The following is a 24,702-nucleotide window of genomic DNA, read 5'->3' as shown; positions in this document are numbered from 1 at the left end:
TACTGTGTTCAAAAGTCTTATTCATATCTGTGTATTTAGCCTTGGTGTATTGATGCAGGTATATTATTATGCAGTTGATTATAAGGGACTGTCCCTATAGATGTCTCAGTCTCTGACTTTGCACTTTTTATTCCTTGCCATTACTACTTCTCTTGTGCTGGATGTAGTTGTTAGTAGCTATCTCGGTTCTCTGTGCACGATGAACTGCAAGTGGGATCACCATAGTGATGAAAAGGACAATCGGCCTCTAAGGAAACCAAGGTCTAATACTAGGGTGAGGTCCAGCAGGTTTGGGATGTGTGGGTTTGCTTCCATAGCACTTGAGCATTTCATATCTGTCCTTTTTGCTATAATATTAACACCTGAACTATAGGTCAAATTTAATTACATTGAATTTCGATGCAAAACCACAGCAACCAATCAGATACTTGATCTTACTGTCTTGCTTGCACTAAGCAGGTAAAAGCTAATCGCCAATTAGTTGCTGTGGTTCAGTGCAAATTCAATGTATAGTTAGTAATAAACTATCCCTTATTGGGCAGCATGGTGGCTAAGTGCTTAGCACTTCTGCCTTACAGCACTGGGGTCATGAGTTCAATTCCCAACCATGGCCTTATCTGTGTGGAGTTTGTATGTTCTCCCTGTGTTTGTGTGGGTTTCCTCCGGGTGCTCCGCTTTCCTCCCACACTCCAAAAACATATTAGTAGGTTAATTGGCTGCTAACAAATTGACCCTAGTCTGTGTGTGTGTGTGTGTGTGTGTGTGTGTGTCTATATTAGGGAACTTAGACTGTAAGCTCCAATGGGGGCAGGGACTGATGTGAGTGAGTTCTCTGTACAGCGCTGCGGAATTAGTGGCGCTATATAAATAAATGGTGATGATGATGATGATGATTATGGAACTGCTGGGATTTTTCAACTTACTTTGGCCACTTGGGGGCGCTGTGTCATTGCAGTATGTGACTTGAGACTTCTGCGGCTCCCTTGTAATGCAAGTGAGCACAAACGAGCTTCTCTCTGCAAGATAACAAATGTCCATATGTTTTACTGAGCATGTTAACGTGAAGTTAACGATGAATGTCATGGACTCTGACAATAATAATAGCTTTTATATAGTGCTGCCCTATCCAGATCTGTTTGGGAGGGGTGGTGTGATTTCAAGGGTGGGTTCCTCCGCCCCCTTTGTCTATATGATTACACTAGCTATAATTAGTAATGAGAATGACAGGTAATTATTTGCGGTTTACAGCAAAGTTCTGACTCACTGGGTAAGTAGGCCCTCCTTATATAACAATCTGCAGTGTATTGCTGGCAGTCCAGAAGCTCATGTCTTTATCAGAATGTGCTAAAAATACATCTCACCATTTATTCTTACTGTTATCATTTATTTATAAGGCTCCACAGATATCTGCAGAGCGTGCATTGGGGAAGTAAAGCAGATTACAGAGACACAGAGGACAAACAGGCAAAGTACTAGATATTCAGGAAGCATAAAACTGTTCATAAGATGTAATCGGTAATGTATAGAACAAAAAGAACATTGAGGAAGCACAACACAAGAGCACAGGTGGACGAGGCGGGAGTGGTAAGAAGACAGTAGGAGAGAAGGCCTTGCTTATGAAAGAATACATAGTCCATACTTGCTTATTCTCCCGGAATGTTTGGGAGACTCCAGAATTCCGAGTATGTCTCCGGGACTCCCGGGAGAGCAGGCAAGTCTCCCACATCCTGTGTCCGGCAGGCCTCAATGACATGATTAATGGCGAAATGTGTCATTTTGTCCCCGTCAAATGCCGTGAATCATGACATTGAGGCCCCCGTCCTACCCACTTCACTAGAAAGTTGACTGGACACGGGAGGGTGACCTGCTCTCCCAGGAGTTCGAGAGAATTACCCTGAAAATCGGGAGTCTCCCACACATTCCGGAAGAGTAGACAAGTCAAGCTCCACCCACACGCGGGCACCCATAATCTAGATGAGCTATGCAGGCACCATCATGACATGTTTGTTAATTATTTTTTTGCCGATTTTATACTCCTTTATTATAAAATGATAAAGCCTAGAGAATAATAATTACCAGCACGTTGAGTGTAATGTTTACATAGACCATCCTAGTAATCACTAAATCAATCTCCAATTTTGGGCAGTTTCAGAGGAATTGAACGGTGGAAGGAGATTTTGAAGAACAGGCTTTGATCACTGGAGGACGGTTTCTTGAGTAACGCTATGATGTAATATTAGTAGATGATTCTTGGAGAGTGTTAGAAAACTCAGTATAGAGGATCTGTTGAGTAATAATTGGTAAACAAAGGCCCAACAGAGAGACGTCACCTGTTACTATCAGATATAATAACCTGTATGGTAACATTAAGAAGATTTTCAATCAACATGGGCATAACCTAAAGGATGATGTGATTTTAAAAGAATTATTACTGAGGTAACTTAAATCTTCAGCCCCAATACTGAAGAGCATTGGACAATATAAACAAGGGAAGAGATCAGAATAATGTGTGGTCAATCCCTAGGCTAGGGGGATTCTATAAATGTAGATATTCTGGATCAGACCTGGCCAACATGTGGCTCTCCAGCTGTTGTTGTGAAACTACATGTCCCAGCATGCCCTGCTAGCTATCGGCTGACTACTGGCAAAGCATGCTGGGACTTGTAGTTTCACAACACCTGGAGAGCCACAGGTTGGCCAGGCTTGTTCTGGATGCCTACCTGTGACCATATAAATGTCCGGGATGCAAATATATATCATATAGTAAAGAAATTATTTCATTAAGGAATAGATCAAGAACAATATTTATTATTTATTCTTATCTCTATATTATTTATATAATATATTATCTTTATATTTTTATTATTGTATTTTTTTTCACAATAGTAGTAGATTTCACATGCATGCTATCTTTTACAGATAACCCGTTAGTCCGTAGCTGAAAAAACAATGTACGAAGAGTGTAATCCTCTTTAGCAAAGTAACAATGAGGGTAATGGAGTTCTTCTTAAGTATATATTGCAATGTTAGCTTGTTCCAATCTAAATCTGCTCGGGTGCTCTTGACAGCATCTGCAATCTGCATTCAATGCCATAATTACCGGCGTTTACTTACTCATTTATATATTACTGTTGTTATATATACTTCATCATCATCATCATTTATTTATATAGCGCCAACATATTCCGTAGCGCTTTACAATTGGGGACAAACATAATAAACTAATAAACAAACTGGGTAAAACAGACAAAGAGGTGAGAAGGCCCCTGCTCGCAAGCTTACAATCTATGGGACAATGGGAGATAGATACATGAGGTTAAGTCTACATTATGCATTTTGGCCCAGCCAGACTGCAAAGGTAAAAGTGACTCATAAGCTAAATGATCCCGTCACACAACAATGTTGGTCAGGGGGTAGTTGTCTTGTGTGAAATTGTGTAACAGGCTAAACGTAGCGAGGTTAAGAGGGTGGCTGAGGAATATTATAAGCTTGTCTGAAGAGGTAGGTTTTCAGAGAACGCTTGAAAGTTTGTAGACCAGAGGAGAGTCTTACTGTGCGAGGGAGAGCATTCCATAGAGTGGGTGCAGCCCGAAAAAAGTCCTGTAACCGGGAATTGGAGGATGTAATGAGGGTGGATGAGAGACGCAGATCTTGTGTAGAACGGAGTTGCCGAGTTGGGAGATATTTTGAGACAAGAGAGGAGATGTATGTTGGTGCAGCTTTGTTGCTGGCCTTGTAGGTTAGTAAAAGTATTTTATATTGGATTCGGTACAAAACAGGCAGCCAGTGTAGAGACATACAGAGTGATTCAACAGAGGAAGAACGATTTGCAAGAAAAATCAGTCTTGCCGCAGCGTGCAAAATAGATTGTAGAGGTTTGAGTCTGTTCTTGGGAAGACCAGTAAGGAGGGAATTGCAATAGTCAATGCGGGAGATGATGAGTGCATGAATTAAGGTTTTTGCAGTGTCTTGCGTGAGATATGTGCGAATTCTGGAAATGTTCTTTAGATGTAAGTAGCAGGATTTGTATATAGATTCAATGTGGGGAACAAAGGATAGGTGTGAGTCAAGAATTACACCTAGGCAGCGAGCTTGTGGGGTGGGATTTATGGTCATGTTATCAACAGAGATAGAAATGTCAGGTATGCTCTTGTTGGTGGGTGGGAATGTTATTAACTCTGTTTTAGAAAGATTAAGTTTGAGTTGGCGAGAGGACATCCAAGATGAAATGGCAGAAAGACAGTCAGTTACACGGGACAACACAGATGTCGAGAGATCAGGAGAGGATAGATAGATTTGGGTATCATCCGCATAGAGATGATACTGAAAGCCAAAGGAACTTATTACATTTCCAAGAGAGGCGGTATAGATAGAGAACAGCAGAGGACCTAGCACCGAGCCTTGTGGTACTCCAACTGATAGGGGAAGCGGAGCAGAGGTGGCTCCAGAGAAATTAACAGTGAAAGAGCGATTAGAAAGGTAGGATGAGAACCAGGATAGAACATTGTCTTGAAGACCTAGGGATGGCAGCGTTTGTAGGAGAAGAGAGTGGTCAACGGTGTCAAATGCAGCCGAGAGATCCAGGAGAATTAGGAGAGAGTAATGGCGTTCAGTTTTAGCAGTGATCAGATCATTGACAACCTTGGTCAACGCAGTTTCTGTGGAGTGTTGAGAACGAAAGCCAGACTGAAGAGGATCCAACAGGTTGTTAGCGGAAAGGAAGCGTGTGAGGCGAGTGTAGGCAAGTCTCTCTAGAAGCTTGGAGGGACACGGCAGCTGAGAGATGGGACGGTAATTTGATAGAGAGTTTGGGTCGGAATCTTGTTTTTTTAGAATAGGAGTAATCACTGCATGCTTGTATAGTGATGGAAAGATGCCAGTAGAGAGCGAGAGATTACAGATTTGAGTTAGAGTTGAAATAAGCACAGAAGACAGGGATCTACCAATTTGCGAGGGAATAGGATCAAGAGGACAGGAGGTAGAGTAGGAAGATAAGAAGAGCGTAGAAATTTCCTCTTCATTTGTGGGGTCAAATGAAGAGAGGGTGTCAGAGGGTAGTGGGAAGGAATTGATCTGATTGCTTGTCGAGGAAGAGAATATCATTTCTAGTCTGATCTTGTCAATCTTGTCCTTGAAGTAGGAAGCAAGATCCTGAGCACTGATAGTAGATGGAGGGTTCGGGGTGGGAGGATTGAGAAGATATTCAAATGTATTGAAAAGGCATTTCAGGTTAGAAGCCTGAGCATAGATAAGAGATTGGAAGTATGTTTGTTTTGCACTGTCCAGAGCATTTCGATAGGAGCGGTAGACAGAAGTATATGTGAAGAAGTCATTAGAGGTGCGAGATTTACGCCAGTGACGTTCTGCTTTACGGGACAGTTTTTGAAGATTTTGTGTTGCTTTAGTGTGCCACGGATGACATCGAAGTCGACGTGTAGTATGTAGTGTAGCTGGAGACACTTTATCAAGGGCCGTTGCTAAGGTTTGGTGAAAATGGGGTACTGCCATCTCAGGGGATGAGAATGTAGAGATAGGGGATAGAAAGTGTTGGAGAGAGGTGAAAAATTGTTGAAGATCAATAGAATTCAGATTTCTGCGGGTATGAGGAGGCTTGGTAGAGTTAGACAGTAGAGAGGTTAGAGCAGTGGGGGTGAGTGAGTAGCTGATATGGTGATGATCCGAAAGGGGGAAGGGTATGTTAAGAAAATTAGAAACTGAGCATAGTCTAGAGAAAACAAGATCAAGGCAGTGGCCATCCTTATGAGTAGCAGATTCAATCCACTGGGAGAGGTCAAGTGAGGAGGTTAGAGAGAGTAGTTTGGAAGCAGCTTTGGAAGGTGGGTTATCAATGGGGATGTTGAAATCACCCATGATGATGGTGGGGATGTCTGAAGATAAGAAGTGAGGGAGCCATGCAGAGAAATCCTCAATAAATTGTTGGTGTGCTCCAGGGGGACGATAGATCATCGCAACACGTAGAGAGAGTGGATTAAAGATGCGAATAGCATGTACTTCAAAAGATGTGAACGTGAGTGATGGGACATTTGGTAGAACTGTAAACGTGCACTGTGGGGAGAGAAGTAGTCCAACCCCACCTCTTTGTCTGCCTTCAGTTCTGGAGGTGTGGGTGAGATGGAGGCCGCCATGTGAAAGTGCTGCAGGTGAGGCAGTGTCTGATTGCATGAGCCATGTTTCTGTTATTGCCAGAAGGTTGAGGTTTTTTTATGTTTAGTTAGGTTTTTAATCAATATGAATGATTCCTGGTGAGTATTATTGTTTGGATCCTGCCATAGGTAGACTGTTGTATTTGGTTATCATTCTTATTGTACACTCTCCAAGTTGCATTTCAGCCCTGTATATTTTCTTCTGTGTATATTTGTTTTTGGTGGGATTCAGCAATATAAGGATGTATCAGTGAACTTGGCGAGTGTGCGCTAAGCGTTACAGTAAGCATTATTATATACCATTCATCTGGACCAGCTTGTGTCCTGGTTTGCCCCTCTGACCACCATCAGTTGGCTTCATATTGAGATATCTAATGCTGGTGTAGTCACCCTTGTATCATTATTAGCTGCTCTTAAACCCACTACAGCAGAATTATTATGGACTTTGAAGATCCACTTTGACCCCCGTCCCCCACCTCTTTGGGCAGGACATGTTGCCTAAAATCAGGAGTAGGGTTGCTAAGGTTTCTATTCCCACTTTAATAAAGGAAAATTCATACCGGGTTTATAGTAGATGGCACCTGGTGCCCACAAGACTTCATAAAATATTTCCCTATTCTTCACCTTTATGATGGCACGCCTGTGGTAATTCACATATGATGGACAGTTACTAAATTGTCATTGATTTTGGGAGGAGGTCCAAATTATGCTTGAAGGTCATTTTTGGAATTGAAAAAGAAGTTGACGTTGGTCAGCTCTTTCATGCTCACCGATCACTGGCTTTGATGCCCACAATCACCTCACATTTGCAGGACAAAGTAGTCAAGTTTAACTTTATTCTGGGACCCCCAGTTCTCTTGTGCCCCCTCATCTAGTTTGATTTGCTAAGATCCTTTTTCTGCTTGTCTCTTTGTGACATCATGACGTCTATTTATCAAGTGCCACCCGAATTAAGCGTTAACAACCACTCTTTATTGCCATTTATTTCAGAGATAGATAATGTTGTAACGCTGCTGTTTATGAAATGAGTCCTCATTCATGTGTGAATTCATTAAGCATACAAGCACAGAATGTTATTAAACTGAGCTTAATATGACAAAGAAAGTCACAATGCTTATTGTATATAAAGGGCAACAAATTGATATACAGAAATATGAATGAAGGGGCCACATTTTTCTGCCAAGATCGTCTTTGCCGCAGCGGCATCTCTTATTGTTATTTCCTCAAGCTATTTATTTGGCAGAGGGTTTATTATACTATCACCCCAGTGTTATAACAAATAAGCTGAGCACTATGATTTATGTTGAAGTATTGGTAGAAAAAAAATTACAATAATCTTCCTATGCATGCATGCCAACATGCATGTCCATGGCAGCTGGACAGGGGGCATGGCCATGCCACAAAGGGTGAGTGGCCACACCCCACAAAGGGCTGCCTAGCACTGTAAAGCTCATTACATACCTCCAAAATTCCCAACAAACATGTCCCAGGCAGAACAGCAGTTAATCACTGTTATGGCACCTTAGTATCTGGAAAATTGCGTGTTCGGACATCGCGATGATGACCGCTGTGAATTTAATCGGCCCCTCTAAGTCTAAAGATTTGATTAATGTTTGTAAAACACTTTCTAATTACATTTGGAGAGTGCATGTCTTGTTTTTTACTCCTTCTTCTTTCTCTACACTGATTTTTCCCCTTCCTCTCTACTATATTTATTTGTTTTTCAATAGCTACATCATTTGAAAAAGAAATTGTATTAACATGATGTATAGACATATTTTTATATCATGATACTTGGATTCTCATATCTGTTTATTGAGTACCCTTTTACATTCATTCTGTTCCTGTATAATGACATTTTTAAATAAAAAGTATTATTTTAAAAAAAAATCAGTGTCTGCTCGCTGTGGACAGTGCTGTGAGTATGGTTATAGTGTTGTTTGTTTTGGCGCGGTGTCAGGGAGACGTTACTGCGGACTTTGAACACTCTGTAACTGAAACAACACATCACAGTTGTGTCCATGTGGAGTTTCGGGAGATGCTGCATGGATGACAGACACCACTCTGGGTGGGTTACCCCTGCACACTGAGAGTCAAGGCAGGTATGTTTTAGGTGGGCACATATATCAGTATTGACATTAAGGGGGCTGGTAGCAGCAGAATAGTAATATAACTGCAGAGCATGGTTCGTGCTGCGTGTGCAACGCTGTAAAAAAGCTTCACATATAAAATAAGTGTCACATGTGCCCTTACTATCATGATCAATTTAGGGGGTGGAGATTACCACCGAATTTAGGCGATAAATGAGGCTAAATGGAGCGGTATTTTAGTAATGATAAGTTTATGTAAAGAAAGGGTTTGTACTAAAGGGCTTTGGTCCTGAATTATCTTATACCCTCTGCTCTCTTCTCTAACGTAAATTTACGTATTTGTTTCAATACAACGCAATTCTTTGGGATGCCCTTTGACCGTGTGCTGTCTTGTATATTGTTGTTGGTGGTAAAGTGGTCAGAGGGTGGACATTAGGGGGCATATTCAATTACGATCCGATCCGCGGTAACGCGCGAAAATGCGCAGTACGGCCGTTAATATGGTACCGCATTAACGCGGATTTTCGTACGCAGCCCTATGGGCTGCGATCGAAAATCCACGTTAATGCGGTACCACGGATTAGACTCGCGGCCGTTCCGGCGCGATCCCGCGGATCGGGATCGTAATTGAATATGCCCCTAGATGTGATGTTTACATGTTTGCAGCAGTGCACGTCTTCAGATCTTCCTCCTCTCCGCACAACTAGAGTCGCTGGACAACCGAGGCGCCTGTGGCGTGCCTGCAGTCCATTTCATAAATGAAGCCCAAAGTATGTTTCTCTTGCTTATTAAGGGTCATTTGCAAAGCTACAAAAAACGATGCCCAGCAGTTACAAGTTACTTTGCGACATCGAGCACCTATATTCCAGTTGCCCATTTAAACCGGTCTATACACGGTTTCGTACGTCAAGATGATGCATAATGATCTACTTTTCATTCCTGTTGTCTGGGTGATGCGGAAGGAAGAGAGGAAGATGGGCAGCATGGTGGCTCAGTGGTTAGCACTTCTGCCTCACAGCACTGGGGTCATGAGTTCAATTCCCGACCATGGCCTTATCTGTGTGGAGTTTGTATGTTCTCCCTGTGTTTGCGTGGGTTTCCTCCAGGTGCTCCGGTTTCCTCCCACACTCAAAAAAACATATTGGTAGGTTAATTGGCTGCTAGCAAAATTGACCCTTGTCTCTCTTTCTGCCATGTCTTCAGCCCCCTAGTTTCATGAGGGGGCTGAAGACATGGCAGAAACACTAACCTCTTCCTCCTGACATTCCTGTAACCCATTCATCCTAACTGCTACCTCAAGTAGAGCATCTTTCCCTTTAGTCATCCGTTGGTCATCCAGCAGAATCCGGTGCATTGAGTCTGCATAAACAGCTGCCTAAAGAATGTTCTTTTCTTGTAGTATTTCTAATAATAGGGCCTCTCTAAGTTTCATGGAAGCAACAAAGCCATCTGCAGTTGACCCTCCTCTTTGGGATTTTTGATACATCAGGTTCCTCCACTCCTTCAAGAAAACGCCTGGAGCCAAGTCCTCAGCTTTGTAATATTTAGTCCCTGTGGGTGATGGAGCAACTCTTCCAATTCCGTCACCTGTGTCCACCGACCTGCGCTTAGTGTCACTTGAGGGCTGGTCATGTCCACAAGACACGGCTTCAGGTCAAACAAGCGCTGAATCATTAAGTAGGTATTGCCCCAGCGTGTGGCTTGATCGATATAGATATATAGAATTATTTCTAAAATAGAACCCTTGTAATTACGATACAAATTTCAGGTGTGCTCACTTTATTCTGCTGTGTACAGTATAAGGAGCCAACTGCAAGAAGGTTTTGTAAACTTACATAATTTTTAGTTATTTTGTATGTAATAGAAATGGTATATGATAACCTGGTAGGTTACTTGGCTGCTATCAAAATTGACGTGTGTGTGTGTGTGTGTGTGTGTGTCTGTGTATTTAGACTGTAAGCTCCAATGGGGACTGAAGTGAATGAGTTCTCTGTACAGCGCTGCGGAATCAGTGGCGCTGTATAAATAAATGATGATGAAGACAAGAGGTGGGTGTGACTGTGTGATACCAGTGATGTGGGCAGACCATAAAGCTAATGGCATCATCACTTCCCTGACAGTCAGTGTTTACTGAGGTGGACATGGTTTGATGATGGAATTGGCCAATTTGCAGGCAAGCTAGGGAGAATCGCCTGCTCTGGTTGGAGTCTGGAAGGTCTCCCCTCAATTCAGGAGTCTTCTGGATGCGTATAGTAGACAAGGGACAGTTGTGTCCCTTCTTCTTCTTTTTTTTAAATAACTTTTTATTGGGTTTTAATAACACAAACAGGTTATAAATGCAAATCCAACAAAATGGCATGATAGGCTATTGACATTGGAAGAGTGGAATCATGGCACCAGGCCTATAAGGAATCTAGTACATAGAAAAGGTATATACCAAACCAGACACACAGCTGCTAATAACCTCATAACATAAAACACGCAGACAAAGACAAAGGGGGAAAAGGTGACCACATTGGGGCAGGTGGGAAAGTCTAGAAAAATCCTCACTCAAGCCCTCAGTTTAGAGCACCGCTAACCCAGCAAATTATGTATATGCCAGATACAAGACAAACCCATATGGTCCGCCCTAAAAAGCCAACATTCAAATTCAAAATAGGAGCATTGCCAATCAATTAGTCAGATCTAAAATCAGAGACTCTGGGGAGTCTATGAGGTCTAACCATGGGCCCCAAATGGCATAATAAGTTTCGAATTAGTCCGTATCTGAAAGGTATATCTCATCCATAACCTTATAATGTTCCAATCAGTTGTGTCCCTTCTGATTGGTGGAGCTTAGCAGATCAGAGCGTTTGCCCAATGGGGGATAAGCATGGTCTGTCACTACATTCAAAAACAGCTTATTAACACACTGGTGTATGTTCAGGATAGAGAAAACAGAAGCTTATGTCGGCATATATGTTACAGTGCCATCTAGTGAGAAGAGATGTGTAAAAGTTGTAATTAATTTAGATGATGGTTCTAAAGAGATAGTAGGTAGGACTTTGCCTGCTATGTGCTCTGCGCATCTTCAAGTTTTGCTGTTTGTAATGTTTGGTTACCACCATCTAAACCAGTGGCAGGCTGGGTAAGGAGGCAGATGCTCCCCGGGCATGTCCCAATAGTGGGCTACCTTGGGCTGGTCACAGGGCCACCTGCATTTTTATCTATCCCTTTAAAATGTTCCTAATAGGCTGCTGAGTCGAGTCTTGCACCCCAGGCTAAAATTTGCCAGCCCTCCCCTGATCTTAACACAACCTTTCTACTATAGTTCACCATATTTTGACCACTATTGTAGTGTTCCAAGAATAACATTTCAGACCTTCGACCATGAACGTTTCCAATTGCTGTAAAATGCTCTACTACTGAGCTCAGGGCAACACTACCATCAGGGCAATCTAAATCATTGAGTGACATAATGTCGCTCATCCAAAGTTCTTAACGCCCCTGTTGCGCCCCCTTACGTGTGAAGCTCGGCTGCAGCTTGGCCATGTCAGTGTTACTTTGTGAGTGCGGCACTAGGCTATGATGTCACAGCCAAGCGCCACCTTTCCAGAAACTTCAAGTGAGGCAGGCAAATCTTAGCCTTTATGGTGGTTTGGGCTGGTAGGCTTACACAGGTACTTCAACAGATGAATTGAGTTTTGTATGCAGTTATAACTGAGTCTAACACCTTTTCCCACTGGTGGAGGTGGTACAAGTGCACAACTGGGCATCAGCACCAGTCTGGATTAGTGCACCTACCTTCCCCTCACGGCACCTTTGGTTTACTCAGACCCTCTTCATCCTTGGGCTCCATGGGCGGAAGTCTGAAAAGGGGTCCTTGCAAGTTTAAAAACAGGTGGATAGTGGAACATTGTGATCACATCATAACAGTCAGGAGTTAATTTGCTCTGTAACACACAGAAACACACTTATTTTAGCCTAGTCTTTAATGTTTCAATATATATATATAGCGTATGAAGGCTTAATCTGATTGTCTCACTTTCATTACACAGGAAGATCACACCATGGTGTCATCAGAAATGAGGATATTATCTTCATGAGTTGCTCCTCTTGCCCCCATCCCAAATGCCTCTTAGCTTCCTCTGCTGACTGCTCCTCTTTCCCTTCATTCCATAGCACCTCTTTCTTCTCATGAACATGCAAACTATATCCCCACCTTGCTGCTCCTCTATGTCACCTCTGAACAGCTCCTCCATATCCACACCTGCCTGCTCCTCTATATCACCACAGAACGGTTCTCCTGTAAGTCAATCTAGCAACTTCTCTACATCACCTAGGAACTACACCTCCATATCCCAAATTGAAAATTCCTCTATATCACCTCTAAACTGCTCCTCAATATCCCAAACTGATAACTCTTCTATATCACCTATAAACTGCTTCCCTATATCTCAAACTGAATATTCCTCTATATCACCTCTGAACTTCTCCAATTCTCAATCTCCCTGCTCCTCTATATCACCTCAGAACTGCTCATTTATGTCCCAACCTGAGTGCGCTTCTATATCATCGTTGAACTATCCTTCCATATCCCAAACTGACTACTCCTTTTCGTCATCTCAGAAATACTCCTTCATATCCCAAACTGACTACTTTTCTTCGTCACCTCAAAACTCTATATCGCAAACTCACTATGCCTCTATATCACCTCTGAACTGCACCTCCATTTCTCAGCCTAATTGCGATAAATCTCCTCTGACCTCTTCCTCCATAGGTCAGCCTAACTATTGCTCTGTACCAACCACAAAATATCCAACTGACGGCTCATCTACACCACCATTTCAAAGTTCCACACTATCTCTCACTGACTGTTCCTCTATACCCCAACCTAACTACTCTACTGAATGCCAACTCAACCAGTACACCACACCTGCTCAAAAATGCTCCACTACATCCCCATCAGACAGCTGTTCCCTATCTCCACCTGACCATTCTTCAATTTCACCTCTTAACATTCCCAGTTTCCAAGCTTGTGACTTGACCACTGACTGCTTACCAGACATCTCCATATCACACAAGGATTCTCATTTACAATGTTCCTCTCTGATCCAAAATAATACAATTTCTTCTTCCACTGTTGAATATTCATCTCTTCTCCCTTCTGAATTCAACAATGTTCCACCTGGTGACTTCTGCTATGGATCCCACATTTGCCCCACTGGAAACTCATGTACTTGTCAAGCTCAAAATAATTCACATTTTACTCCTTCGGGATTCTCCCCAGACTGCTTCTCTCTTTTTGCATCTCCTAAACCTCCATCTGGTAGGGCTTCCCTTGATCTACCAAACAACATCACTCCCACTAATAGTGACATCACTTACACTCAAACTATGGCCACTGGTTTCTCTTCCTCTCACACTGTCACACCAGGTTCCGCTCAGGACCTTCCATCTAAAGCAGATGTTGAGTGTGATATTGTCTCCTACAGTACTAATACATCTGATGCCCCTTTTAATGACCACTCATATATCAGCAAACATTCCTCTCATTTGTCTACCAAACTCTGCACCTGTCCATCTTTCTGTAACTGCTCCCTTACAAGGTCCACTCATCACTCACCAATTAGTAAAGTCCTAGGTTCATGTTCTGACAGTCCTCCTGCCCCGCACTCTACCTGTCTCACCTCTCCAGACCACACTGCATTCACCCACATAGCTAGCAACACCTCTGAAATCCTTCCTTGCTGCCCTTATGCTTACTGTTCTGGGCTCCTGTATATTTCACCACCTGAAGAACAGAAGGAAACAAAGAAATGTGAAATCTGTAAGGCATCGGTGGAAAATAAGGTCCGGTGAGTATTATGTCAATTTTATTATGTGTCTGGTTGAATATGGTTGAGAAACAGTTTGTAGGCAACAGGTATAATATTATATCAGAAAGTTGTTTTTTTTCCTTCAGTAGAGTTATGAACATCAGAAACCCTGTTTTCTCTACCTAGTAGCAAACTTAATCCAAAAATTGATTTCCATGGATGAGACATGAAGGCAGAATCCATACTCTAGTTTTACCCTTCACTTTCCTCTGTACATTTTATTAATTTGTTAGCAAAACGGAACAAAAAAGACAAAGGTCCAACAAGTTCAACCTCAATAAATTCTAATTGTGTTCTATTTTTAAAAGTAAAGTAGAAGTTAAAAGTATTCCTGAATCCTGCATCACAAACTGTTATATCCACCCTAACAACTGTTTGCGAATGTCTAAAGTTGTGCTGCTATAGGACAAAAACCTCTTATGACAAAGCTTAACATGTCAGTTATAACGTCACTGGTCATGCCCTTGTTTATGACTTAACCAATCAGCAGTCTCTACATAACATTTCTGTTATTTGGATACTAGAAAGTCAATTGTACAATCTCCGGCTTCTGAATTGCCCCAGAGTGATGCAAGATAGAATAGTGTGAATATTTATTAACTTCCCTACGGTAATACAATTTATGATCACTGCTCCATTTAAAACAAAAAAAAAACCACAGCAAATATTCTTTATTTTAATAATAAAGCTTTTTTTCCTATGAACACCCCCTGGCTAACAATTGTCCTTAGCAATCGGAGGGCATTGGTGGTACTTGTACCTTCGCTTTCCTTGATAAATAGACTTGCGGATGCTTTGTGTGAGGAAGCATTACAGGAGGGGGGCTTTGGTAATTAGGGAGAACTCCCGTATTTGCAGGATTTAAGGTTTATCTCCCTTTGTATTCACTGTTAAAGTTCAACAGTAGCTTAACTGTCTCTTGAAATGTGTCAATATGTACTGCCTAAATTTTTATATTGCTCTCAATATATCAAATATATGAAGTAATATAGTGTAAAGTTCTCTCTGAAGAGCCCAACAGGAGGTTCTAATTCAGCCGCATTATCTCTCTACACATGATTGTTCTCCATCCTTAATCCTCATCTACTTACTCCTTCTTGATAGCCTCCAATTATGCAACATCCTTTCTCTCTCGCTTCCTATAACCAACATTTATCTACCTCTCCTTCCACGTCTAATCAGGTTTTTTCATTTATCTTTCCCTGACCCGTTGTACTTTTCTCCACAGTATGGAACAGGACAGACAATTGTGTGAACTGTTCCTGAACTCCCTTTCACGATTTGAGGATTGGCTACAGATTGCCAAGATAACAGCGTCCCTCCGGAACCCATTCCAGACCCTTCATAAAGAAGCTAAGCTGGCCCTGAGAAAGTATGAGGTAATAAGAAAATGATTCAATCATTCCACCATTTTACGTACAATCCTTTTCCAACCCTCCTTTACTTCCCATCCTCCTTGTGACATACAGGTTCTCCTGAGAGAAATGCAGGAGAAGTTGTTGGACCTGGAATCTCTGAACAGACAGTACTGGCGACTCACCCAGACTCGTCACCAGGCATTGCTTCCCAGTGTCCTGCGGAGTAGGATGCAGGAGGTTAACATGTTTTGGTATCATCTGCAGAGGGAGACTGAGACGGTCCACCAGACTTTGAAGGTATCTCATCAGTTTCCTACTGGAATAAGCCAAACTATAAAAATAATTTAAAAATATAGTTGAAGACTTTTGTTCATCTTCTTACAGTCCAGGGTCCAGCAGAGAGAAGAGTTTGATACTGACCAGGAGGACATGAAGCTCTGCCTGACCGAGATGGACCTAGAACTATCCAGTGTAGAGTATATCTATGGTGGCAACTCAACTGAGAAAATACAGCAACTAAAGGTGCAAATCAAGAGTCTCATAAGGTCATAGTTACCTATCTAATGGCTAATGTCGTCATCTCTATTCATTCTTAATCCCTTGGTAGTAGTACAATTATCCGTCACGCGTTTGCATATCGTGAGACCACATTTGACCCCATAGCAGTTTCTTGAAGCCAAGAGTAAAAACAAACTTGGAGTATGCAGTAATTATTATTGATGGCTACAATGCCAAATCCAATATCAGATCCTTTAGAAATTCTAGTTATTTAATATTAGGACTAGTATATTACAATTTCAATATCTAGTACTGTTACTGTTCACTGTGTATTTTATTCATCATAACAGCTGGGTATCGTAATTATAATACTAATAATTTGTTACATCTATCAAGTGTCAGCAATAATACAGCTGTAGTAATGTCGATGGTTCATTATCAGGCCTTCCAGGAGGATGTGTGGAGCAACATTAAGCGGGTGGAGTGTCTCCTAGAGCGAGGAGGTCTGCTGATAGATAACAGTGACCCTCAAGATGCTGAGACCTTGGAGGAGGAGATGACAGAGCTAGGTTCATACTGCCAGGAGATATTCATCCGTCTCTCTCGCTTACAGAAACGACTTGTGAGCACCAAGCTGGTATGTAAAGACCCTGTAGTGGGAGCTCACTATAGTTAGGGCAGCATGAACTGTAAATACAGTTTGGGAAACCACAATGGAATGCATTTAATTAATTTGCTCTCAATTTTGCCATTGATCTTGCTTTAGAATGTAACTTATTTCAATAAAATTGCATTTCATTTTCTATTAATTGCCACCATAAGTTCTGTTCTCTTCCTTTTTGACCAAAGTTCTTGATTAGCCATCCGTAAGCAATTTCAGTATGACATTTTGTGATTATAAGAAGCATAAATGACCACAATCTCTATATTTTCCTTGAAGGTGTTTGAGGACAACTTTCTAGATAGCGGTTTTGAACATGCGTCCTCTGGATCTTCAGATGTATTCCTAGACCTTGACATTGAACAGGACGAAGTACCAAGTCCACTTAACATCCCTGCTGCCAATGTAGTGTTGGCTGTTGACCTGGAATGGGACCCGTTGGGTGATGTTGGAAGATCTAGCTCTCACGATGGCCAAGAGTCATTCTACACGGCCACTTCAGGTGTGTAAGGTTTTTGTCTGTTCTTTTACTACCACCTTCCAAAACCTTCCCTACACAGCACATTTTCACATATATACTCAATTAAATGTGACTAAAATGTTTAAATTTATTGAAGTAGAACAATTTATCTATCATTCCCCAACAGCCCCCTGGAAGATTTTTCAGAGGAGTGAGGGATCACAGAGCAGCTTTAGCTCAGACTTTGGGGCCAGTTCTTCAAAACTCAGAACCCAAGAGGACCAGGAACCTCTAATAGATGTTGTGACCAGCCATACTGCACCTTGGGACACTTGTAGCTTAAAGGGGACCCAAGAACAGATGGACAGTCCAGGACAGATTGAAGATACAGCAGTAAATATTCACTGGTTTCTCTTCTTATCTAATTGTTTGTGTTCCTTGCAGTGCCTATCTTTTTCTTATCAATCAGTAGCTGTATCTTTGTGGTAGTGTTTGTCTGTCATTTATTGTAAGCCTTTTTTATCCAGCTACCAGCAAAGCCAAACAGTACAGGAACTTTCCTGCATTCATGGGTAATAACATGCAGGTAACCAAATTGTTCTATATTCTGGATGGGGTTCATGAAAGATGAGTGTAGATAAAATGTGAAATGTGGGATTTTATGTGAAGTCCAAAGACATTGTCTTTATATTTTCTTATCTGTAGTTTTCTCTGGATATACCAGTGTCCATGTGACTCTTATGTCCTCAACTCAGTCTCTATTATACCACTGGAAAACAGCGCTGTCAGAAGCTTTAACCTTATTACCTCAATTACAGCCCTTAAAATTAATGTTCCTTTGCTGGTTTCTGTATGACTCAGTCTGTTAGTAATGATAATTACCTGTAGGAAACCCCTGGGAATTCCCCTGTTTAATTACCCATAGGAAACCCCTGTGTATACCCCCATTATTCCTTAACATTTTTTCCTGTGTTATTTGCATAAGGTTTCAGACGCATGATAGGACTTGTACTTCCACAATAGCTCTAAACCTACTATGTGCCTAACTCTTAGGCCTCATATCCACTGGCCTTTTTTAAACATGTTTTGAATGTATATACAATGCATGTAAACAGGTCTGGTATTAGAAACCATTGTTTTAGAGCTACCATACCTATTGGTTTTACTTGCATTCCATTCCATATCTGTTGCTTTTTGCAGAATGCTACTTGTTCAGTTTTGGTGGGTTTTTTGCTGTTAAAAATGCAGAGCAAACACGTTTGCATCTGATATGCATTCTTACTGGCATTTTAAATGCAAAAATCACTCTGATAGGTATGAGGCATTAAATAGTCAAATTATATGTACTCTGTGTGCTTAGAGTCTACCCAAGAGATGGTGTATAATATGATCCAATAACATAACTTTAACACTTTTGTATAATGCTCACAAAACCAAAATACTGGATAGGCAACCACAGTTATATCTGCCCAATCTCTCTCTCCCTCTCTCTGACCCCCAATATCTCTCTCTCTCTCTCTTATTCCCTCTTCCATGTGCCCCCAATCTCTTTCCCTCTCCCATGTCCCCCACAATCTCTCTTGCTCTCTCTCTCTTCCTCTCTTATGTCCTCCCAATCTTTCTCTTTCCCTCTCCTATGTCCCTCCCAATCTCTCCCCCTCTCTCATGTCCCCCCAATCTCTCTTGCTCTCTCTCTCTTCCTCTCTTATGTCCTCCCAATCTTTCTTTTTCCTTCTCCTATGTCCCTCCCAATCTCTCCCCCTCTCTCATGTCCCCCCAATCTCTCCCCCTCTCTCATGTCCCCCCAATCTCTCTCTCCCTCTCTCTCACTTTCACTCTCCCATGTCCTCCCAATCTATCTCTCTCCCACTCCAATGTCCCCTCCTAATCTCTTTTTTTCTCCCCCAATCTCTCTCTCCCATGCCCCCTCTAATCTCTCTCTCCCGGTCCCATGCCCTCCCAATTTTTCTCTCTCTCACAAGTCCCCGCCAATCTCTCTCTTTCCCCCCTCCCCCAATCGCTCTCTCCCATGTTCCACCCATCTCACTCTCTCCCGCTCTCTCCCGCTCTCTCCCATGTCCATCCAATCTCTCTCTCTCCCATGTCCACCTGCCCCCAATCTCTCTACCTCTCCCTCGTCCCCCAATCTCTCTCTTTCTCTCTCTCTCTCTCTCTCTCCCTCCCACTTGTCCCCCCCAGTCACTCTCTCTCCGATGTTCCCCCCCCTCTCTCTCTCTCCCCCTCTCTCCCATGTCCACCCAATCTCTCTCTCTCTCTCTCTGTCTCTCTCTCTTTTCCCCTCTCCCGCACCCCCCGCCCTCCCCTTATCGGGCCTCAGTAACATTGCCTATCTATTTTTATCCCCTTTATTCTTCATTCTGTGTATGTGTCTTTGTTTGTACTCCACGTGTGCTTTATGTTGTGCATCTGTTTATCTGTTGTATAATGACGGTTCTCTACTCCTTGTAGACTCTACATAGCTCTTTGCCAGGAATGGAGACAGACTCATGTTCTGGTGAGTGTCCTGCACTGTCACTCTAAGCACAATATCCAGCGACTACATCATATAATGTTATACCATGATAGAACAGGGTGGTTTTAGAGACAATGTAAAACCATAAACTGGTAATATTATTTATTTATTAACGGTTATTTCTATAGACCTTATATATTACACAGTGCTCTGCTGAGAATATTTAGTCATTCACATCAGTCCTTGCCACAGTGGAGCTTACAATCTGTTTACCACATGGACACACAAACACACAAGGGTTAATGTAATCAGAAGCCAATTAACCTACCAGTACGTCATTGGCGTGTGGGAGGAAACTGGAGCACCCGGAGGAAACCCATGCAAGCACGGGGAACATACAAACTTCACATACAGAAGGTCCTGGTCAGAATCTAACCCATGATCCCCTGCTCGTTGAGGCAGCAATGCTAATCACTCAGCCACACTGCAACATGTTTGTTTCGTTCAGAGTTTTTGGTTGATGACTCGATACTCAGACATCTCCGTTGGTTTTAGTTTCCATCTCTACAGAAGAGTTGAATTCAGCGCTCAGGATGGATAATCCCCTCCCTGCACCTGGGCATTGCTGGAATAACCCTGATCAGGTGGCACCAGTGACTTTTGATGCCCTGGTAACTGATAGCAAGTCACACCATATCGGTCCTGGGCATAGAAGACGGCAGGGAAAGAAGAAGCGGGCGGTGTTGACACAGGTAAGTGACACATTCACGGAGATAATGGTGTTGTATAGAAAGTAACCCCTTACAAGCCATAACCTATATTGCCATTATATATATACAATTAACAATCTACCCGAACTACTAGGCAGAACAGGAGTACAAGCGACAGATTACACTATTGAACTAGTGAATAGTTTGAGTAGTCAGCTAATGATTTGACCTATTTGGGGGCTACTGTTCTGCACTGTGAGTGCTACGATCCTAGAGATCATCTGACTGGTTGATTATTATAGCCAAATTTATGTTGAAAGAAAAGATCGCTATTGATTTTACATGGCTTGAAGATGTAAGTTCTGAGCGGCCAGTAACCAAGCGATCCTGCTATAAAGCTCACCACATAGTGGATTTTATTCCCTAAACTAGTATTCACGAAAATGTAGCCTGCCAGTGCCCTAGGAGTGACATCACTGTGAGAACATGGAGTGCCTCAATGATGTCACTGTACTTAGTGAACCAATCAGCTGCGTTTGCAAAATAGCCGCCACCAGTCAGTCTCCCCTATGAAATGCGTTGGTCACGTGCAGCAAATCGCACCCTGGTGCAAAACCGAAACAGAAATACGTTGTGCTCAGCGCACATCAAAGGTAATCACCCCCCTGCTCCCCAACTCAGCCCAGCCAGCTCCTCATTCCCATCGACCGGTGCACATTGCTGCTCCTCTACAAATGCCGTCACCGTGCTCCACAGAAACAAGCGCTTTCGTGGAAATCTAGGAGCATCGGCACAATCAGGAGCATGTGACATCACCACAGAGGGTTTGTTGTGTCCTGGCCATTATACACTTTATAAATGACCCCCACTGAGTGCAGATGACACGTAACTTTACTACTGGAAGATGTACTGTTGTTACAAGTGTCCTTTCTCTTGCAGGACGTGAAGCGGAAACTCCAGCCTGCAAAGCAAGAGGTCTCAATTCTCATGGAGAATAGGTAAACATCTCCCTTTCTTGTAGTATCATCATATGGTGGTTATAAAACAGGGCTGAAAAGTAAAAAGTTTTACAAAATCAACATAATTTAAGAAGTTAGATCATAGTGGGGGAGATGGAACAGATTTCCTATTGGTAACCTCATTGCCCAATATTGCAATGTAAACATTTAAACCGATACCATACCCCTTGACCCTCCTTGCCCTTCCCTTTTGCAGCTTTCAATAATCTGCTTCATCGCGGAAGATGTGGCCAAGTCTTAGGGAAATTGTCCCATGAAGGGAACAGGTTATACAAAGAGTTAGGTGGGGCTGGGATCCATCACTCGTTTAAATTATGGGAGTTATTTGAATAAAGGCATTGTCCTGAGAAAACAGAGACCAATAGGAACCCTCTGTACATCACCTAATGAAGAGGCCGGTGCCATCTGTGTATTCAGACAGTAATCCCCCGGTCTCTTTCTCTCTTGGCAGGGATGACTTGTCCAACCGGAGGCCTCACAAAACCTCCTACAGCTCTCCAGGATTCCTGAGGATCGGGATCAAGCGTTTGGCCTCTTTCTTAGTCCTGTTATTAGTTTTTGGTAGCTCGCTTCTCATCTTTTCACGACCCAGCTGCTCTTCACATCGATTTTCCTGGTCTTTGAGGCTCACCTATGTCAACGGACCTCCACCAACGTAAAACATAGAACTTATGTGGCAAACTAAAGACTTCTAGGACTGACACACCGTAGTGAAAATAGTGACGTGACTCCTGCTCACAAACCAGCAGTTTCTGTCCCAGCAGGGAATGGTGAACACTTACCCTGATGGTCCACAAGAAATAACAATAATGTTATTTGATCAGTTTATGTATAGTAAAGTGCAGGTGTGTATTTAATGTATGATCTGCAGAAATGCCAACAAGTGAGGAAATGAACCAAGTGAATCTATTACTGAAGAATCAGTCAACAAAGGAAGGAATTTAGTGAGCAATTGTGTAAAACACTTGTTAATTAATTATACCCCATCCATACTGCATCAAAATCCCGGGTTTTTGCTGGGGCGAGCTCAAACGACCCGGGTCTTGGTGCAGTATGAATGGTACAAGTCAAAAATCCCGGGTCTAAAAACCCGGGTCTTCAACCCGGGATTTATCGAGGGGTAATTCCTGGGTTGGACCAGGGTTGCCTGCACTATGAATGGTGCAACCCAGGTTGCACAGAAAACAAGCTGAGTGGCTGTCTGCCTGTCTCTGGAGGATGATGTCATCGGTGGGAGCCCGTGGAAGATTCGAGAAGGAGTTTAGGAGAAATGGTGGATGGTGGAGTGCAGATCAAGCTGAAGCAGAATCGGAGTTTGTTGGAGAAAATTGCTTTTATTTCATCATTTATTATGCATCATCTTTATGCGTCAAAAAACCAGTCACCTTTCAATGACATCACCATTTTTCAGCCAATGAAAACTGCTCTGGTGATGACTCCCACAAATTGCCAGGGCACAGACTTGTGCAGTATGAATGGGGTCAACCCGGGAAATTCCCGGGTCCGAGGTGCAGTATGAATGGTGTTTCTGAGCTGGGACGCTCCGAGCCCTGGCAAAAACCCGGCTTGAAAAACCCGGGATATTGCCGGGGCGGCAGTATGAACGCGGTATAAGTGAATGATTCAACAAACATGGCTGTGAACCAACAGGACAGCGAACCTAAGAGACCTGAAGTAAATCTGTGAGTGAAAAAGTAGGAGACGGCCTGGGAGTAGTGCGAACTGAGAGCAAGCTTGTCACAAATGAAGTGAGTCAGTCAATATGTCTGCAGAAGAATGAAACTGTGAGAGGTGGAGTGAACCAGTGATTGTCAGCAGAGTCTGTGAATAGCAGAGTGAATCAGTGAGTGAGTTAGCAAGTGAGTAAATACCAGTATGTGACAAATCAATATGGAAACACCTGGTCAGGGATGTATAAAAATACTGGACTGTCCCAGTTGACTAACATAGATGCAAGAGGAAGCCTTAGTGACTTTTAAAGAGGGGTGATTGTTGGGGCACGTTGGGGAAGACATTCAGTGACCAAGGCAGCTAATCGCTTGAATGTTTGACCAGCAATGGTGTCTGAAGTGATGTCGGCATGAAACTCTGAAGTAATCCACAACAAACGGCCCTGAATGCTTTTATTCCAACAGTGAAGGGTTCTGGGAAATCCGTAAGGTTGTGTGGTGCATTTTCCTGGCATGGTTTCGGTTCAATTATTTTTCTTAGATGCTAATCGCTGCTTAATGGTGATTAATTATCTTCACACCACGTTGCAGCATTTTGTTTTCTTGACGGGAGAGGCGTCTTCCAGGATGACAATGCCCCCCCCATCCACTGAGCACATATGGTTGCCCGTTGGTTTACTGAGCATGACACGATGCTGCCTGGCCCACCAGTCACCAGATCTGAAACCAGCGTTTCCACAGCCATCAACCAGGCGTCGGATGAATGAGATTTGTGTGGAAGAATCCCAGACATTGGAAGACTCTATGCCAAGGTGCCTACAGGCCGTAGTTAGCCGCAAATTGTGGCCTAATGGCCTTTAAAGTGACTCTATTTTGGCATTTCCATTTGTGTGTCCATTACCTGTAGCTGTACAAATCAGCACACATATTGTATAAAGTATATTTATTAAACTGACAGTTGATATTATTGAAAGTCTGTTATTGAAATGTCCAGTTATGTGATTTGATGTCTGTGTCACTGACTTCAGCCACTCAGTGGGAGATCTCAAAACAGCCATTCAAAGGAGGAAGCGGCAAGGTCCTGGAGAACAACAGTGGTGTCCAAGTAATTAACAAGTAAATTTATTTTTTTTCTTAATGTAGCATCTCCTTTCCAGTAGATCAGCTGGGTCTCTATGTAAAGTGTATTGTGACCTGTGGTGTTTCCTTTACTTCTATTCTCAGTTAGCGCAGTGTCTCCACCTTGGTCTGAGTTCCTTAGGCTCTTCGTTGGGTAGTGTTCTTGACATGCAACACCAGAGAGAGACCAAGGAACCCTCCGCCCCCTACTAACAAAACCACAGGCACACACAGAAAGAGACGGCAATAGGCACATTGGTATCTAAAAGCCACGCCGGCACTTTTATTGATTGGGCGTGTGCTCTCAAAGAATTTTCATGTCTGATTATATATATATATATATATATATATATATATACATATATATATATATTAGAGTATCTCTTATATAAACCGTATTTTAAAAGTATCCTTTTAAACCATGTGAAATATAGTAAATGTACAAGAATACAATGCAATACCTTAACCTTTTCTTGCTCTAGCTAAGAGGTATCTCTACCTTAAATGCTTACTTGCAATTATTCTGCAACTGTAATAATGTCTTGCAATAGCACATTCTAAACTCAACACATATGCATCCACTAACTTAAAATGTTATACATCACCATAGGCATATTTAGCA

The 24,702-nt window shown here is 42.5% G+C and overlaps 1 protein-coding gene across 4 annotated transcripts in view; it reads left to right on the top strand.

Moving 5' to 3' along the window:
- LOC142102168 (uncharacterized) overlaps positions 1 to 23,928 on the top strand; it is a 33,982-nt gene extending 10,054 nt beyond the window's left edge. Inside the window, exons 1-12 of one of the 4 annotated variants that reach the window (XM_075186839.1) lie at positions 8,165 to 8,266; positions 12,296 to 14,091; positions 15,341 to 15,491; positions 15,582 to 15,767; positions 15,855 to 15,992; positions 16,411 to 16,605; positions 16,909 to 17,131; positions 17,277 to 17,482; positions 19,559 to 19,604; positions 20,118 to 20,314; positions 21,212 to 21,270; positions 21,743 to 23,928. In XM_075186839.1, the coding sequence (XP_075042940.1) occupies positions 12,431 to 14,091; positions 15,341 to 15,491; positions 15,582 to 15,767; positions 15,855 to 15,992; positions 16,411 to 16,605; positions 16,909 to 17,131; positions 17,277 to 17,482; positions 19,559 to 19,604; positions 20,118 to 20,314; positions 21,212 to 21,270; positions 21,743 to 21,950 (3,270 nt within the window). In that variant the 5' untranslated portion in view covers positions 8,165 to 8,266; positions 12,296 to 12,430 and the 3' untranslated portion in view covers positions 21,951 to 23,928. Of the gene's footprint in view, positions 1 to 8,164; positions 8,267 to 12,291; positions 14,092 to 15,340; positions 15,492 to 15,581; positions 15,768 to 15,854; positions 15,993 to 16,410; positions 16,606 to 16,908; positions 17,132 to 17,276; positions 17,483 to 19,558; positions 19,605 to 20,117; positions 20,315 to 21,211; positions 21,271 to 21,742 lie in introns of those variants that run through there. The other 3 variants (XM_075186838.1, XM_075186840.1, XM_075186837.1) reach the window with 3 other exon arrangements.
- Positions 23,929 to 24,702: the final 774 nt, after the last annotated feature.

The sequence above is a fragment of the Mixophyes fleayi genome, chromosome 9 (genome assembly GCF_038048845.1).
Source record: "Mixophyes fleayi isolate aMixFle1 chromosome 9, aMixFle1.hap1, whole genome shotgun sequence".
Lineage (NCBI taxonomy): Eukaryota > Metazoa > Chordata > Amphibia > Anura > Limnodynastidae > Mixophyes > Mixophyes fleayi.
This window is presented reverse-complemented; position numbering and strand designations above follow the sequence as displayed.